This window comes from Sorex araneus, chromosome 4 (genome assembly GCF_027595985.1).
Source record: "Sorex araneus isolate mSorAra2 chromosome 4, mSorAra2.pri, whole genome shotgun sequence".
NCBI lineage: Eukaryota > Metazoa > Chordata > Mammalia > Eulipotyphla > Soricidae > Sorex > Sorex araneus.
Genome location: NC_073305.1, coordinates 154,157,170 through 154,175,796, shown reverse-complemented (window position 1 = coordinate 154,175,796; position 18,627 = coordinate 154,157,170). Strand labels below are relative to the sequence as shown.

Here is an 18,627-nt window from a genome sequence, read left to right as displayed (position 1 = left end):
TGAGACTTGTTAATGTTTTTGGCATATCGAATACACCATGGGTAGCTTGCCAGACTCTGTAGTGCAGGTGAAATTCTCTTGGTAGCTTGCTGGGCTCTCCGAGAGGGGTGGAGAAATTTAACCCATGTAAGGCAAATGCCCTACCCGCTGTGCTATCGCTCCAGCCCACATCTCTTTTTCATATTCCATTAAATCATTTTTTAATAGTTTACAATATGCATATGGCTTGATTGAAAATAAGTAACTCAGGGCCAGTCAGATAGCACAGTGTGTAGGGTGCTTGTCATGCACATGATTAGCCTGGGTTTAATCCCTGGTATCACATATGATTTCTCCCCTCACCCCACTCCCCTATCTCCAAGCACCACCAGGAGCATCTCCTGAGTTTAGAGCCTGAAAAATCATTGAGCAGTGCCAGGTGTACCTCCCTAGCCTCCAAAAATACAGAAATTAATTGCTATGATATTTTGAAATACGTCCTAAATATATCAAACAGGATTAGGACACCTATTTTATCAAGAAAGAGTCTTGTAAAGTGACATTATCTATTTTAATCTTTAAACTTTTCTATACCATTTTATTTTAATCTGCTTTAAAGGGGTTTTATTATTGTTATTATTATTACTCAGTAGTAGCATTATTGGTTTCAACAATAGTATTGAATTACAATAATTTCATAGGGTGATCACAGTAAGGTACAATTTGTATTATCTCTTTATTTTATGTATAGAATTAAATGGTTGAAGTACAAATTTCCTGTGAACTATTTGCATTCAATTCTGTCTTTCAAGTCTGCCCCAAGTTGGAGTTTCTACACAGAAAACTTGAGATATCTTACACTCCCTAAGATGTTGGGGGCCGGGGAGGGTTTGAGCCGGTAAGCAGAATACCTAAATCATAATCTGTTGTTGGAAAGATCGATGGATTATGATGATATAATTAAGTCAGTTTTACTAAATTATTTCTGCCCATATACATGGAAAAAAGAATAAATTATCAACCATCTATTAAGAGAATATAGTTTCATGAAATCTGGGAACATCTATAAATCATGAGAGCAAAGCTGGAATGATTCCCACCAGAACCCTAAGGTAGAATTTATATTTAATTTATTGCATACATTTAATAGTGCATGGGTAGAATTTTTTTGTAGGAGATTTTGTTTTCATTTTTCAGTCCAGCATTCATAAAAATCAATATTATGATGTTAGCTTGGCAGAAAAGCCTGGTTTGGGGATATCTTGAGGGGGGTGAATAGAGTTATTTTTAAATGTACATTTATTATATTTTAAAGGCTATAATGTTTACTCAGCATTATCTTGCCCCCACCCACATTTGATTTTTCTCCTCTTTTCCATCTTGGTCTTGAGGGTGATACTTTAAAGGATTTAAAGTTTTTAAAAAAAAATTGCTGAAACAGCTCTCATATAAATCACAAGTAGAGGAATAAAACTCAGCATTCTGTCTCCATTCAAAGTTGTTGATGTGGAAATGTGAAGCTACATTCCCTGTAATATAAAAACTGCTAGACTGATGGTATTAGTGACTCCATTCTGTGTTTATACAAACAATTATGATACAATAATAAATACATACAAATGTTGTCTGCTTATAGACAGACACTATATTCCTAAGGTTAAGGATGTTATTGAGTAGAATTAGTTTGTTTCTGTACTCTCAAAATACCTGCTTTTCTATATATTTTTTGGCCTAACTATTTGTAGCCCTTTTTTTTTTTGTAAGCATATTAATTTCTGGTAGAAAATCATTAATATGCTTCTCTCTTATCCACTGTGTTCTCACAAACTTTCCATCTTACAAATGTGTCCTGTAGGTTGTTGAATTGAATCCAAGTGACAAAGTACAGCATATGAATAGATAGTGGAGAAATACTCACCTCCTTGGGAGACAGCTCTGCCTTTCGGCTGTTTTAAAAGCAGGGCCTTGTATACTGTCCTTATTTGTGAACTAATTGACATACTTTCAATATTATATAGTATTTGTTGTTCCAATTTTATTTGGTAAACACAGTAAATAATTGTGACTATCAAATAAACACAGATTCAGTAATCTGATTGGGTTTTCTTCACCTACCCCAGGTCCTCCTGGAATATCTTATAGAGATGTAAAGAGGTTTCTTTTCTTTTTATTTTTTAGAATAATCGTTAAGCTATATCATTTAAGCAGAGGGAGTTGGGAAAACCCATGGTGACATCAGTAGATGCCACAGATTACATACTGGGGCTTTGTGGATTCTCATCCTTTGCCAAAAGACATAGTCTTTGCTAGTCTTGTAGACTTGAGGATTAGGAGATTGGACGCATGACATGAATTTTTTTAGCTAACTTCTCTCTAAGCCCTCAATTGACAAGCACATGAACATATTTCCTGAAGTTTAGTGCTGGTATATTTCCTGTTTACTGTGGGTTTCTTTAGGAATTTATTAATGTGCCAAAATTTTCTGGCTGTCCCAGGGGTCATGTAACCATTCATCTTCTCCTTGTATTTGAAATAAATCTTACTCTTTCAACATATTCAGAATTTCTTGGTGGTGCTTACCATGTTGCAATTCATTTCCTTTGATCCAGTGGTTTTTAATTTATTTCGAACTGCACAAAATTGCTGTATACTCTGAAAATACATTTCTAGATAATGTCATGTGTGAAGTTCACTGAAACGTTAGATTAAGAAAAACATTAATTAAAAACTATACTTCTCCAATATTGGAGAAGGTATTTTTAAAAGAAGCACATTTTAAGCAAAGGAGCTTGGATAAGATATATTTTTTAACTTTATCAGGACAGTAAATTGGGTGTATATGTGAATAAGTGGCAGCTGTTTCAAATTAAATGTCTGAAATCAAAATATACTTTAGCCAACGTATTTATCTCTGATATTTTATCAGCAGAACCTGACACATTATTCATTGCTGTCATTGGGTAGTGTCACTTATATGACATTTGCAAATAAGGGCTGGAATAAAGGCTTTTCATATCTTGTCATATCTGGGGACACTTCAAAACTAGTAATGCTGATTATTGAGATGTAAACAGGTCTGATTTTTATAAAATGATTTGATCTGTAGTTTTGAAGAAGTGAATTTTATTTGAGTCTGAAGCAATGGTATTTGAACTTAATCAACTTTAGTGGGAGCTAGGGGGTCCCAAAATAAAATGAGACCCAAATAAAACCCAAAAATAAAATGACCCTTGAGTCCTGAAATACTGGGGGATACACAAGCCACCCTAGTATTACTGGGGGTAAACCTTTTTGTCTCAATTTTTTTAGTTGTAATAATCAGGGCTGACTCTTAAATTATGTAAATTTAATAAGTATAGCTATGAAAGTCACATTGACTTTTTTATCACATTGACTATTAATGGGCATTTTAGTTCACTACAGAACTGTTTGATTTGGATTTTTGGTGTGAATTACTGTTTAATTCATTATTTTATGAACTTTATGGAAACTCTTTAGGGACTTAAAATCTTCAAAAAATCTTTCAGGGATATACAGCTCCGTTCTTGAAGCAAATTACAAATGAGATTTTTCATGTTATTAGAGTTATACCACAGAGAAAACTAGACTACAAAATTTATTCAGGTTTCTAAAGTGATAGAGTATTCTGTTGAATAAATACAACTTCACATTTTATATTCTCTACATAAAGGTTTTGTCAGCTGACTTTAAATTTTCATGTATGTGTGGCCCGAGAGAAAGTATGGTGGTTAGGGAACTTGCTTTAAACAGGGCCAACTCAGGTTCAATCTCCAGCATCCTACAGTCCCCTGAGTACCACCAGGAGTGATTTCTGAGTGCAGAGCCAGGAATAATTCCTTAGCATAACCAGATCTTATCTTAAGAATGAGATAAAAAAAAAAATCAAAAAAAATGTACAAAGTAAATTTTCATGTCATAACATCAGAAAAGTTTCTCAAATAACTTACTTGATTTTGAAGGGCACGTTTTAATTCATGTTCTGGTGGTGGGAGTTTAAGATGTTTTTCTAGCTACCTTTTCTGTTTCTAATATAAATATTCTTATAACCCCAAATTTTTGTAGTGCCTGGACCCGTACCAGTCAATTCTCTTCAAGGAACATCCTTTGAAAATAAAATTTTCTTGAACTGGAAAGAACCTTTGGAGCCAAATGGAATCATTACACAATATGAGGTATGGGGAAATAAGGAATTCAGTTTAAATGTGGATTGAAGGTAGAGTAAAAAAGAAAGTTAGAGGGAAATAAAAGGTAAAAAAGTGAAGAGTAAAAGGTTGAAATCATTAATGTTTTAATATGCAAAATCCTTGATCTCAAGAATGAATTTTAAAACAGATTTTATATGTGGAGTCTTCTCATTCTTAAGATACGCAGTATTTTGGTTTTGTTTTTGAAAACAGGATTGACCTTATCAAATAGATTCTGTGATAGTTTTAATGAATACTTTTTTAAAATAAAATTAAGAAACTGACTTCATACTTTAGGGCAGGCCACTGCATGTCAGTTATTTCAAAATAAAGTCTCTCAAAAAAGAAAAATTTCATTGTAAATTTGACTTCCAAAGCTTCATTTAGCCTTTAAATAAAATTATTTTATTTTTAAATATTGAATAAAAGAAAAAGATCAGTTATTGCACAGATATATACTTCTGGTCTATGTCGTCAGTGCTGATCAAAGCATAAAATACTTAAATTTCTAGTTGCTAAGAATGCATCATGGGACTAGGAATTACTAATTGAGTATAGTTTGTAACTACATTATGAAACTCAGAATATCATTTACATAAAATTTGTTATATATCTCCAAAACCATAAAATAACAGTGAAAATACTTATTTATTGAACACTTTTCTGTTTTATTAAGTTAACTTAAATTATGTATGTATGTGTGTTACATTTAAATAATGATAATCCTTGAATGTGAAAAAATAAATATATATGGATCTTGTTGGATCTGTCTAGGTATATCTGCAAATAACTACATAGATGTATGCCTGATTACTCATTCAACTAAGTCTGTATAGATGCATACACAAGTAATTGCTAAGAATGACCATAAAAGACCTTATCATAGTCAAAAAAAAAGAGAAAAAGATCTGCAGAGATGCCTTTGAATAAATACTTCTTTATTTAATGGGGGTTTATGTAGATTGTATTATCCTGTATATTGGATATGTAACAGGAATATACTTTCAACAGGTCAGCTATAGCAGTATAAGATCATTTGATCCTGCAGTCCCAGTGGCAGGACCACCACAGACTGTATCAAACTTATGGAACAGTACACACCATGTTTTTATGCATCTCCATCCTGGTACCACCTACCAGTTTTTTATCAGAGCCAGCACTGTCAAAGGCTTTGGGCCAGCCACCGCCATCAATGTGACCACTAATATCTCAGGTATGCAAAAGGATGTTAAAGTCAACAGAGTTTATTGTAATAGCCGTCCTAGAGAATCACGTGCACACTGAGTATAGTTAATCTTACTCATTGAGTCTTTAATATAATCCTTTGTCATTGAGGGTACTTCAGAGAATCGCTTGAATGCAGATTAATATCAGTCAAAAGTGCAAACACATACATATCTGTTATATTATTAATTGAGAGGAGTCTTTTAATTTTTCTTTCTGGTTTTTAATTATTTGCATTAGAGCATAATTACTGTTTTTAAAATGTCATTTTTATAAAAATGTCATCTTCAATATGTTTACTGAAGTAGCTATTTTACTTCTGAGGATTTGTGAGTTATCAGAGCTCAAGTATAAATAGATTTTTATCCAAACAATGGTAGATGATCAAGATCCTTGTTCTGCTGCTTTAATAGATCTCATGCTTTGTCTCTCAGTCCCATTTTCTCTGATATTACCATAAATTTAAACAAATATGGATTTTTTTCTTTGTCACAAAAATGTTCTAAACTTATGTAAATTTTAGACTAGTAATGTATGCCAGGAGCATGTCTCAACAATAAAAGCACATCCTTCACATGTGTGAAATTCTAAATTCAGTTTCTCACACTTCCAGGAAAAGAGAAACAAAGAGAATAGAAATAGTAATTTTAGTTTGGTGAACAAGTAGAATCCAATGTCATATCATGATATAATTTCAGTTTGTATCTGACAAGATTGTTCACAGATATATTTCTCTGTCAGCAAGATAATCAGTTAAACTTGATTAAATTTTTGCTAGGAGTTAGCTTTGTAATATGCCCCAAGTTTATACCACCTTGTAGTTTTTTTTATCTTAAGCATTTAAGATGACTAAGATATGAGCACTGGTGAAGGGATGGGTATTCGAGCATTGTATAACTGAGATTTAAACCTGAAAACTTTGTAACTTTGTGACTTTCCACAATAAAAAAAAAAAATTAAAAAAAAAGATGACTAAGATAAATGTATGTCATACATATAACTAAAATGTTATATTAGGTTATATTATCAAAATAGATGCTAATGAATCATCCAGCTAATATATTAACATGCAGATTATTTAATTTGCCAGTTTATTTTACCTTTACTCATATTATAATAAGAGTAGTATAGTTCATCATTAAATATTCCTGCCACGTATTTTCTGAATTTTTTTAAATCTAAGTTTTTTTAAAAATATTTTAATGTAATATAAATTTCAAAATTATTCCATAATAAAATTTGCTATTCCAGCACGTCGCAATTCCTTTCAATGAATATTGAGTTATCTTAGTATTCTAATAAAAAAGAATTTTATCGACTAAGATGGAAAAAATAGCTGTCTAAAAATTACCGACTCATTTTTAGTCAAGCTAAATTCTTAACTAAAAAATTATTGTTGAGGGCCTGGAGCACAGCGGGTAGGGTGTTTGCCTTGCACGCGGCCGACCCAGGTTCGATCCCCGGCATCCCATATGGTCCCCCAAGCACCGCCAGGAGTAATTCCTGAGTGCAAAGCCAGGAGTAACCCCTGAGCATCGCTGGGTGTGACCCAAAAAGAAAAAAAAATTACTGTTGAAAGTAGAATGTTTAACAAATTACTAGAAAATATTATTTGGTGATAACATGGTTTAGTAATATATATTTCCCATTATTAATATTCTTAGTGTTTTCTATTGTTAGCAGTGCTCTGAGAGAATAAAGTCCTTCAGAAGTTATTTCTACAATTTTTTTTAAGTTTGTAAAACTGAGAGCATTGAGCAAATGGATTTTAGTGAATCATGATTTCTTATGGACCTCGCACCTCCTTTGATCATTGACATTTTATTTACCATAAGTTTTGTTATTAAGACTCTCACTCTTGAATAATGTGAATTCTTATTTTAGCTCAGTAAATTTCAAAGACCATCCTTCTTTTATCTTTACATTTTCAGCATTTCTCAAAACTGAACACATTTTTACATATTAGCAGATGTTTAGTGAATGAATAAAATACAAATGTATTAGAATCCATTTATTTCTGTTATCCTGATAATACACATATTCCACTGGTAATTAAATCAATTAAATATATTTTAAAATAGAAGTCATTTAAAACCATTTGAAGTTTTGGGAATTTTTTGTAAGATTATAAAATACTTCGATTATTTGTAATTTTCTTCCTTTTAAGAATCTGACCACAGATGTAGCATTTTGTACTACATAAGAACGAAGATTTTTAGGGGCAGGTAGGTCATTTCCCTTACACATGGTCAACCTGGGATTCCCAGAATCCCATATGGTCCCCTGAGCACCGTCAGGAGTAATTACTGAGTGCAGAGCCAGGAGTAAACCCTGTGCATCACCGGGTGTGACCCAAAAAGCCAAAAAAAAAAGAACTAAGTTTTTCAATCTTCACCACAATCCCTTATCATTCTTTTGTGACCACCATCATGAAATAATCTTAATGTTGTTACTCGACAGCTTTTAGAGCCTACACAGTACCCTCTAACCATGCAGTACTATCTTTAGTTCCTTTCTCCTCAGCACCATAAGCATTCTTCAAAACATCTAACTGCTGCTCCCATCTCATCATTGCTTAGTTTCGTATTTTCAGGGACTCAAAAGTAAAGGCTCAAGCTCAAGCATTTTTGCCAATGGTCTGGTCTTTGTTTCACAAGTTCACAAATTATGATTTAAATGTCAACGATGTATTTCGCTTCATCTCTTTTGCTGATTTAGGCTTTTAGATTAACAGAGTATGTTAGTCCACAAAATAGGGTCTATGGTAGATAATTCAATAATAAATATGTTATTATTAAATAATGAATGTCCCTTAGGTTTTCATTTTTTTTCTCACACTAAACAAAAGACATTTTCACTAACTGAAATTTTTCCTCATTCATCACTTACCAGCTCCAACTTTACCTGACTATGAAGGAGTTGATGCCTCTCTCAATGAAACTGCAACCACAATAACTGTATTATTAAGACCAGCACAGGCCAAAGGTGCCCCTATCAGGTAAGGAGGAGAGAAAAAGAGTAGTTATAGGAAAACAGGAGTAGGAGAGATTTTTCTCACAGTTGCTTAGCATGCAGTGTAAAGGCTTGTTTTTAATAAATGTTCACTTGATTATTACTGTTGTAAAGTCTTTACTTTTGTTTTCTTTTGTTTGTGTTTGTCCTTTGTTTGGACAGCACCTGACAATATACTTGTAGTTCAGGGTAAAAATCTGAGGGCTTGAGTGTTTTGGTTGTATTTAAGATATTTATGAAAATTAACAGCTCACCTCTCTGTACTATTTGATTCAATTTTTGTTTCCTTTTTGTTTCCCCTCTAGTTTTATTTTATTTCACCACTTCTTTAGCTTCTATGGTATATAAGCTTTGAAAGTATTTTTCAGAAATAGAATGAGAAAAATATCTCCTATCTAATGCATTAAATCTCTTATGAATAATTTCATACAAATGATTGAAAAGCAAAAGCTTTGAGAAAATAGAAGGAATGTAGTTGGAATGATTGTAGCTCATGTGACCTAATAATTCCAAAAGTACTGTTTATCTGAATGAATTTCTATAGTAAATATTAGAGTTAAAGTACTAAAATTAAACATTAAGTTTGCCGCTTCTTTATCTTTCCAAAATTAAAATGTCCTATGTTATTCTCATCTTGCAGAAAATTTATGAGCCATATTATTTCAGGAATTGAATTTTATTACTCCAATGATTTTAATCTTTGTGCATTTGTAATTGGGTAAATGTTCAAAATTCAAGCAAGGTTTTATAAATTGTTTTTAATACTTTTGTTTTAACTTTATTTTTAATAAATAAGGGCATATAAATGAGTACAGTATTTCTTAATTGAGTGATCTCAAGTTATTTATAAAAACAAGTAAATACAGTGTTTGCTTTTTATGGGAAATAACCACATTTAATTTAATGAACAGATATATTAACCTTTCAAATATACTTATCACTTTATGACTGTTGCCCTGTTGTTCATGGATTTGCTCGAGCGGGCACCAGTTACATCTCCATTGTGAGACTTGTTATTACTATTTTTGGCATATCGAATATGCTACGGGTAGCTTGCCAGGCTCTGCCATGTGGACAAGATACTCTAGGTAGCTTGCCAGCCTCTCCGAGAGGGGCAGAGGAATCAAACCTGGGTCAGCCAAGTGCAAGGCAAACACTCTATCCACTGGTATCCCACTGGACAGAAAAAATTTTTCTTAGTTACAAATTCGACATTAATTAAAAGAGCAAAAGCTACACAGAAAACTCTTTTTCCTATATCATTTAAAATTAGGGAATCATACACCAGTGAAAAATTGAGATGACAGAATACAATTGCAATACAAACACTTTCAAAGTAACTTGGAAATGCAAAGTAAGTATATAGTACTAATCATGATTGGTATGCAAGTCTTATTGCTGATCTAAAGGAAAAAGTAAAAATACCTGCTTTCAGCATCATTTTCTATTGACAAGTAATCAAGATTATTCACATGTTCCTACCAGAGATAAAATTTGCTTTGTAAAAATTCAACTGTCTCTGATATTTAAATTAACTGGTAGATACCTGCATTTACCTTCTAAGCATTAGATATATGAACACTTTCAGCTTTAGTTAGTGTAAGATGCAAACAGTGATGTTTTTACTGTACAGTTGTGCTGCAAAATATATAACTTATGGCTGAATTGTCATTCTTTAATCACATTATTATCTAAATATAACTAACCATATGTTAAGTGTCAAGCTATGCTAGCATTGTAAATCAAAATAGAGCTTGTGCCAGAATTTGTCATGAATGATCATAGATGCATGTAGCTTTGAAAACTCATTGCTTAACAACCAGTTTTAAGGAAACTATAGAAATAATGAATATTTAACAATAGCACAGTTTTTAATTGCATCTTCTATATTATTTATATTTACTTACCTCAAAATTCAAATTACTAAGTATTCATATAGTCTGAATTAATTTTTTGCTAAAGTGTTTCCTCTTAACTACATATTCTCTTTTTCTAGCCCAGAAATGCACCTCTGTGTATGTATCACTGTTTTCACTGTCATAACTATATTACTCTCCTTTCCTTGTTCATCAATTTGCTTGAGCGGACACCAGTAAAGTCTCCATTGTGAGACTTGTTGTTACTGTTTTTGACATATCAAATATGCCATCTGTAGTTGCTAGGCTTTGCCGTGTGGGCAAGATACTGTCAGTAGCTTGCCGGGCTCTTTAAGAGGGACAGAGGAATCGAACCCGGGTTGGCTGCATGCAAGGCAAATGCCTTACCCACTGTGTATGTACTGGAAACGAATATTTTCCCTTTTCTGAAATTAGGCCAGGAGAACCTTGAGCATTATCTTAGACTCTCAGGTTTGTTCCTTTGTTTTGTTTTTTTGTTGTTGTTGGTTGAGGGTCACCTGGCAATGCTTGTGATATCTGTAGCGCTGAGAATCAAAGTTGACCTTCTGCAGTCAGAGCATGGACTCTGGTTCATTGCATTGGTTTTTCTTTTTTTTTTTTTTTGGGAGATACACTTGGCGATGCACAGGGGTTACTCCTGGCTCTGTGGCAGTGCTCAGGGGACCATATGGCATGCTGGGAATCAAACCCGGGTCAGCCGCATTCAAGGTAAACGCCCTACCCACTGTGCTATTGCTCCAGCCCTGCAGAGGATTGGTTTTTCAATCCTCCAGTCAGATAGCGAATTCCGTTATCCAGAGTAATAAATTCAGTATTGCTGCTGATACTTATGTAGTACTCTAATAATTTGGAAACTGACTACCTTACCTGATTCAATCAGTTTTCACAGCCCTATAGTTGTGGTGTAGTTCAACAAATATTTCATTATATTATCATCTCTGCATTCAAGATTTCTTAGCTATTTGACTTTACACTCAAAATGGAAGCAGTAGAAATGCAGGTGAGACATTTCTATTATTCAAGATTTTTAACCATTGATAGCTATAAAACTAAGTGAAAAGAAAATGAAGTGAAGATGATAAAATTAATATTTGACTATGTAACCAATATGAACACTGAGTATTTCTGTAAATGGAACAACTTCTTTGATTCTCGTTACCAACATTTTGAGATCTGTCTTTAGTACTGTCATGTGACAGTCATTATTCTGACTTTGTACACTGCCCACATTTGTCGTAGACTAACAAATACATAATTTGTTTTTTCTGTTTCTTAAAGGTTTTATGTTCTTTTTGAATTATTTCCTATAGAATGGCCCACTTATTCAAATGAGTGACAAAATGTATCTGTATTTCATGTAATAAAAATAGAATATCACAAAAATTTTTATTTCCTCAGTTATGCACTCAGAATATTTTGTAGTTTAATAAAACATTTATTCCAGCTTTTCAAAATGTAGGCCCTACTATTTTAAGCCAGATAGAAGATCCCTCTTCTAGAGTAACTAAATGTTTATTTTGCATGTAAAATCTAATTCTGTATTTTAAAACAGTCAGTACTATATAATTTTAGGTTATTAGGGCATAGATATAAAAATATAGTTATATTAGAAAAAGATGGTCTTATATTCCAAATTCAACCATAGTTTGACACATGCAGATAAATTTAAAATTTGTATGTCAGAGTTGTTCCTTGGGTCATTGAGTCATATCATAACAAGTCAAAAAACAGGAGGGCTACAGTTTGAAACATCTGCAGAAATAGTACATTTCATTGCAGAAATTAAGAAAGGTCAAGTAGTGGTGCCTGGCATTTCTAGCCATTATCATTATTTAGAATTCCAAATAAAATGTTGTAAATTAAAACAAAGAAGAAATATCCTTTTGCCCATTTTATGGACATACTAATCCTATTGCCTAAGTAATATCATATTAATTTTATTTTACTTTAATATAGAATCATACCAGCTAGAAATTTTTATAACTAAAATTAGTAGAATGTGCACTACCCACTAAGCCCTTTTTTTTGAGTTTGTATATGTAAACACACAAAAAAGAAAGGGAGGGGCACTCGATCTCTCCTGCCACCTGCGTTTGGTAGTCTCCAGCCACTTCCCCCACCCTGGGGAGGTTAATGGCGATGGCAAGGCAGGCAAAGGAATGAGTGCCAGGCTGGTAGGTATCAGTTGCAGTTTATTCTAATTCCCATTCCCATTCTGCTTCTCTCTCTCTCTCTCTCTCTCTCTCTCTCTCTCTCTCTCTCTCTCTCTCTCTCTCTCTCTCTCTCTCTCTCTCTCCCCTGTGTGTCCCCCCGCTTCTGTCTCTTCCCTCTAACTCTGTGTCTTCCCCTTTCTTCTCTCGTGTGTCTTCTTCTCTGTCTCTTCTGTCTTCTTCCTCTGTCTCCCTTCAGTGCCCTCCTTCAGTCTCAGTTTATATAGCAAATTACATAGGGCAGTAACACAAAGGTGGGTTGAACATTAACAAATCAACAAAGAAGGGTAAGACCATTTCTCAAGGAGATTAACGAAGTCTCACTAAGGAGATTACTAGGAGATCCACTCAAGGGTGGGATCCGAACAGAGGTGTGTCGCTTTCTCCTTTCCTCGCTAGTAATCCACTGACATAGTTATAGTAAATCTACTTCTAATATTCCTGGCAATGTCATTCTGTATGAGCACAGTAAGAGACATAAAGTTTGGTTTTTCCTGAGGACATCTCACTATACATTCCAGACCACAGTCCTCAGGCCAGGTTAATCTCCCTAACCTGAGCAGAGTCCTAGTCTTGTTGTTACCTTTGGATCATGACAGCATTGTCCAGGATCATGCCCTCAACTCATAGTTGAATATTGTGGCGCTTTGGCCTGGCCCATTTCGATGCCAGGGTACCTCACAGCTTGCCCTGGGTCCATTGTGTCCCTTGTCAGGACCCTGCTCTTGGGGTGCTAGGAATTAAGGGCAGCTGAGTTGAGAATGCACATGCTCAGGAGTAAATATTATTGGAGTCAATCAGCTCCCAAGTTACAAAACATAATATTAACTGTCTTCCTGTGTCTGTACAGAAAGGCCATTGCCCTAAGGTAAACTAAGTTCCCTGCAGCAAGGCTAAAAGGACAAACCGCATGTTATTATCCTACATTTGTACTTAAATTTTATTAAAAGAATGTACATCTTTATTTATTCCCATGAAATTTCAAAGTTATCTACAATTGGGTTTCATGCACGTAGTATTTCAACTCTGATCCCTTCACCAGTGTCCATTTCCCTCCACCAAACCCCGCAACCCCATTTGCTACCTACCCACCAGTCCTTCAGCCTTCTTTTATTCTATGACAAGTGCCCCAGAAATTGCTTCATTATAACCTTTTGAAAAACCCCAAACAAAAAACATCAAGCTAAGTCACTCCCAAATGTGACATGCAGAAATTGTTTTATAATAGTTTTTTGGGTCTGGAAATAGAGTCCAGCGAGGAGGGTGCTTAACTTGCATGCGGCTAACCCAGGTTCTGCACCCACAAACCTATATCGTTCCCGGTTCCCTACCAGAAGTGATCCTTCAGCACAACCAGAAGTAGGCCCTGAGTACCACCAGGTGTTCCCCCAAAACAACACAAAAATACATGTATTTAAAAGGTATTCAGTAAATAATGAATTAAGGGTTCCCAATTAAGGAATATGATACCTTCTGTGTTTAGTGAGCTTATCTCTGATGGTTCTAATAGTGAATATATGGCATTATTATTTATGATAAGGTTTAAAGACTAAATTGAAGAAATGCCCACATGATTCTGACTTCTACCCCCCTCGTTTTTTTTTTGTTTGTTTTATCAGGGACAGGCATGAAGCAGTCTTGGCTGTGCTCAAGGCTCACTCCTGGCTCTGTGCTCAGGAATCATTCCTGGGATGGCTTAGAAGACCAGATAAGGTGCCTGTGATAAATTCTGGGTCAGCTGTTTCCAAGGCACTCTACTTCCAGGCCCATACCCATTTCTACCTAGTTATGTGGAGTTCAGATAGTTCTTTCATTTTTTGAAGCAAATAATTACTGGGGAATAAACTAGTTCAAGAACACTTTATGAGAAAAGTATAAAAGCTATATAAGGAAAGACATACTCTTTGACATAATGTAAAGTCTGCTGAGGTAAAAATGGACATCTAAGTTTGAAATTGATAGCATATATCAAAATAGAGAGAAAAAATGAAGATGAAGATAAGAATATCTTGAGAGGGGCTGGAGAAATAGTATGGCATGTATGGTGCTTGCTTTCACAGGGCCTACCCAGGTTTAGTTCCAAACATCCCATATGGTCCCTCAAGCACCTCCAAGAGTAATTCCTTTTTTTAAAAAAATTTTATTGAATCACCGTGAGATAGTTACAAGCTTTCATGTTTGGGTTACAATATCACAATGATCAAACACCCATCCCTCCACCAGTGCACATTCCCCACCACCAATATCCTGGGTATACCCCCCCTTCCCCACCCTCCCCTTCCTCTAAGGCAGACAATATTCTCCATACTCTCTCTCTATTTTGGGGCATTGTAGCTTGCAGCACAGACACTGAGAGGTCATCATGTTTGGTCCATTATCTACTTTCGGCACGTGTCTCCCATCCCGACTGATTCCTCCAGCCATCATTTTCTAGTGATCCCTTCTCTATTCCATCTGCCTTCTCCCCTCTGCTCATGAAGCAGTCTTTCAGCTATGGGGCAATCCCCCTGGCCCTTGTATCTACCATCCTTGGGTGTCAACCTCATGTGATGCTACTATACAGTCCACAAATGAGTGCAGTCCCTCTATGTCTGTCCCTCTCTTTCTGATTCATTTTACTTAGCATGATACTCTTTGTATTTATCCATATATAAGCAAATTTTATGACTTCATCTCTCCTAACAGCTGCATAGTATTCCATTGTGTAGATGTACCAAAGTTTCTTTAACCAGTCATCTGTTTTAGGGCACTCGGGTTGTTTCCAGATTTTGACTATTGTGAACAGTGCTGCAATGAATATATAGGTACAGATGTCATTTCTACTATGCTCTTTTGCATCCCCGATATATATTCCCAGAAGGGGTTATTGTGGGGGTCATATGGAAGCTCAATTTCTAGTTTTTGAAGGACTGTCCATATTGTTTTCCAGAAAGGCTGGACCAGTCGGCATTCCCACCAATAGTGAAGGAGTATCCCTTTTTCCCCACATCCACGCCAACATTGGTTGCTTTTGTTCTGTGTGCCTTTCTCTGTGGTGTGAGATATCTCATTGTTGTTTTGATTTGCATCTCCCTGATGACTAGTGATGTGGAGCGTTTTTTTCATGTGCCTTTTGGCCATTTGTATTTCTTTTTTGAGGAAACTTCTGTTCATTTCTTCTCCCCACTTTTTGACGGGGTTGGAAGTTTTTTTCTTATACAATTCTACAAGCATCTTGTATATCCTGGATATTAATCCCTTATCAGATGGGTATTGGGTAAATATTCTTTCCCATTCTGTGTGCTCTTTCTGCATTTTGATCAATGTTTCTTTTGAAGTGCAGAAGCTTCTTAGTGGAGATACATCCCCTGCTCATGGATAGGGAGAATTATCAAAATGGCAATACTGCCCAAAGCACTATACAAATTTAATGCAGACCCTATCAGGATACCCATGACATTTTTCAAAGTAGTAGACAAAACACTTCTGAAATTTATATGGAACAATAAACCCCCACGAATAGCTAAAGCAATCCTTGTAAAAAAGAAGATGGGTGGCGTCACCTTCCACAACTTCAAACTCTACTACAAAGCAGTAATAATTAAAACAGCATGGTATTGGGATAAAAACAGACCTGCAGACCAATGGAACAGAGTTGAATATCCTGTCACAGACCCCCAAATATATGGCCACTTAATCTTTGACAAAGGAGCAAGAAATGCAAAGTGGAACAAAGAAAGCCTTTTCAACAAGTGGTGCTGGGAAAACAGGATAGCTACCTGCAAAAAAATGGACTCTGACCTCTGTCTAATGCCAGGCACAAAAGTCAGATCAAAGTGGATTAAAGACCTCAATATCAGACATGAATCTATAAGGTTCATAGAAGGAAATGTAGGCAGAACTCTCCAAAACATTGAAGCTAAACGCATCTTTAAGGACGAAACAGCACTGACCATGCAAGTGGAAGCAAACATAAACAAATGGGACTACATTAAACTAGGAGTGATTCCTGAGTGCAGAAACAGGAGTTCCCCTAGAACCTCACTGGGTGTGGCCAAAAAAACAGCAACAGCAACAACAACAGAAAACCAATGACAGTATTTTAAGATATCAAGTCAGTGTCAATTTTTGCAGTAAAAGACTATCGATTTTGAGGAAGTAGAAGGTTCATGAATAGTTAATATATAAAGTCATGTTAATAGGGAAGTAGAAGCAGTGTCCATAAATAATTAGATAATTGCCTAAAATATATGAAAAAGAAACCATAAGAAGAAAAATTCATCAATAATATTAATATAAATTCCCTAGTAGAGTGGTGTGAATAAAAAGAAATGATATTTTACAAGGGAGATAGAACACGATTAAAAATAGAATCTGTTGGAAAATGGTATTAAGGTGCTTGCCTTGCATACAACCAAGCCCAGTTCTATCATGCGTATATCTGGTCCCTTGAACACTGCTGGGTATATTCCCAAACCAAAATCAAAACAGCCACTTAAAAACAAAAAAACAGGGACAAGAAAACACTTGTTAAAGTTAATACCAGGATTTTGAGGTTTGGGTTTTTTTTTTCCTAATTAATAATGACAGATTTGTACTTATTTGTTTTGGGGACCACTCCTGGCTGTACTCAGTGCTTACTCCTGGCTCTGTGCTCAAGGATCACTCTTTGTGAGACCATATGGAATGCTTGGGATTGAACCATGTTGGCCACATGCTAGGATTATTGCTTCAGTCCCCAAGAATTTTGAGTTATTTTTGCTCAGTCTATATTTGTTCCTCCAAGTTAATCAGAAAAGAACCAGTTAGTGGGTTCAGGAATAAAGGGATGGGAAATAGCAAATATGATGCCCAACAGATAATAACTAAACCTTTACTGTGTCAGTCATCAGGATGTTAACACTGATGCGGTATGAACAGTGGTTGACATAAGCTCTTGTGGCTTCTGTTATTAAGAAAAATTTGAAGACTTTGGAACTCTTGGGATAAACTTCAAATCATTGATATGTTTTAGAGGTGTGATACAGTTCAGTGCACATACTGAGCACATGTTATGTAGGCTGGAAGTCCAAGTTTGTACCTGACTGGATGTGCCTCTAGCCCATAAACATAACTTGTAAATGTGAGGAAAGCATATCATTGTAGTACTAGTTTGCTATCAGTGAGAAGTTGTACAAGCTAAAGTTAGAACCAAATTCAGAGGTGTTTTACTTTCTAGTAGGTTAAAAATGCCACAGCAGACTGTTTTAAGTACTTTCAGATTCATCGCCAAAATTTGTAATGTTATATCAGAAGCCCATTTACTGTATGTATCATAAAATCACTTTTTAGCTAGAGCCAAATATATCCCCATAGATTTAACTGAGACAAAATTACAAAATAAGAGGGCATTATTTGACTTTTTTAAAGACTACATACTAATAGTTTGATTAATCATAGTATAATGAAATAACTTTTTGTTATTTTACTTATGGTAGACATATTTTGAGTACTGAGTGAAATTCTTAGTGCTTTTATTGTAAAAGCATTTAAAATTTGATTAAGAAAAATAAGGACTATGTGAAATATGTAGAATAAATAGAACTAATCGGGTAGTTTTGCAATATTTATAACTATTAGAATACTAAGTTCATAAAATATTTAAATACAGCTAGAATTAAGTACCATTAGATAATGAGATGGTCACAGATGAATAAACACAGATCCATTTCATAGAATCAGTCAAATTCTAATTTGATTTCACATTCCTTATTTTCTGACCTTCAATTAATTTGTATTGATAAGTAAGTAGCGGGGGAAAACTAGAAGTATGTGATTGGCAGAGAGCCTGCTAAGACAAATTGGACAATGAAGGGAGGCTAATGTCTTTTAGAAATGAAGTTATTATTTGTAGTTTGGGTTTCATAGAATTCTTGAGGCTCTCCCAAATAGCAGATTGCAGCTTTTCTTCCTACATTCTTACCCAACATTGGTGGTTTGCTTGTTTCTAGTAGTTCTGGAGAGGCAGGCTATCTTGCAAGGAATTTCTTAATTTGGATTATGTGACATATTTTAATTTACTAGAATTATCTGAAGCTGAGTATTCACTAGATTTTCTGACTTTTTCCAGAGATGTAGGCT

At 34.8% G+C, this 18,627-nt stretch overlaps 1 protein-coding gene across 13 annotated transcripts in view; it reads left to right on the top strand.

Moving 5' to 3' along the window:
• PTPRK (protein tyrosine phosphatase receptor type K) overlaps positions 1 to 18,627 on the top strand; it is a 564,747-nt gene that overhangs the window by 447,159 nt on the left and 98,961 nt on the right. For all 13 annotated transcript variants that reach the window (XM_055135020.1, XM_055135009.1, XM_055135012.1 and 10 more), the window contains exons 9-11: positions 4,063 to 4,172; positions 5,196 to 5,397; positions 8,301 to 8,406. In XM_055135020.1, coding sequence (XP_054990995.1) covers positions 4,063 to 4,172; positions 5,196 to 5,397; positions 8,301 to 8,406 — 418 coding nt within the window. The remainder of the gene's footprint in view (positions 1 to 4,062; positions 4,173 to 5,195; positions 5,398 to 8,300; positions 8,407 to 18,627) is intronic.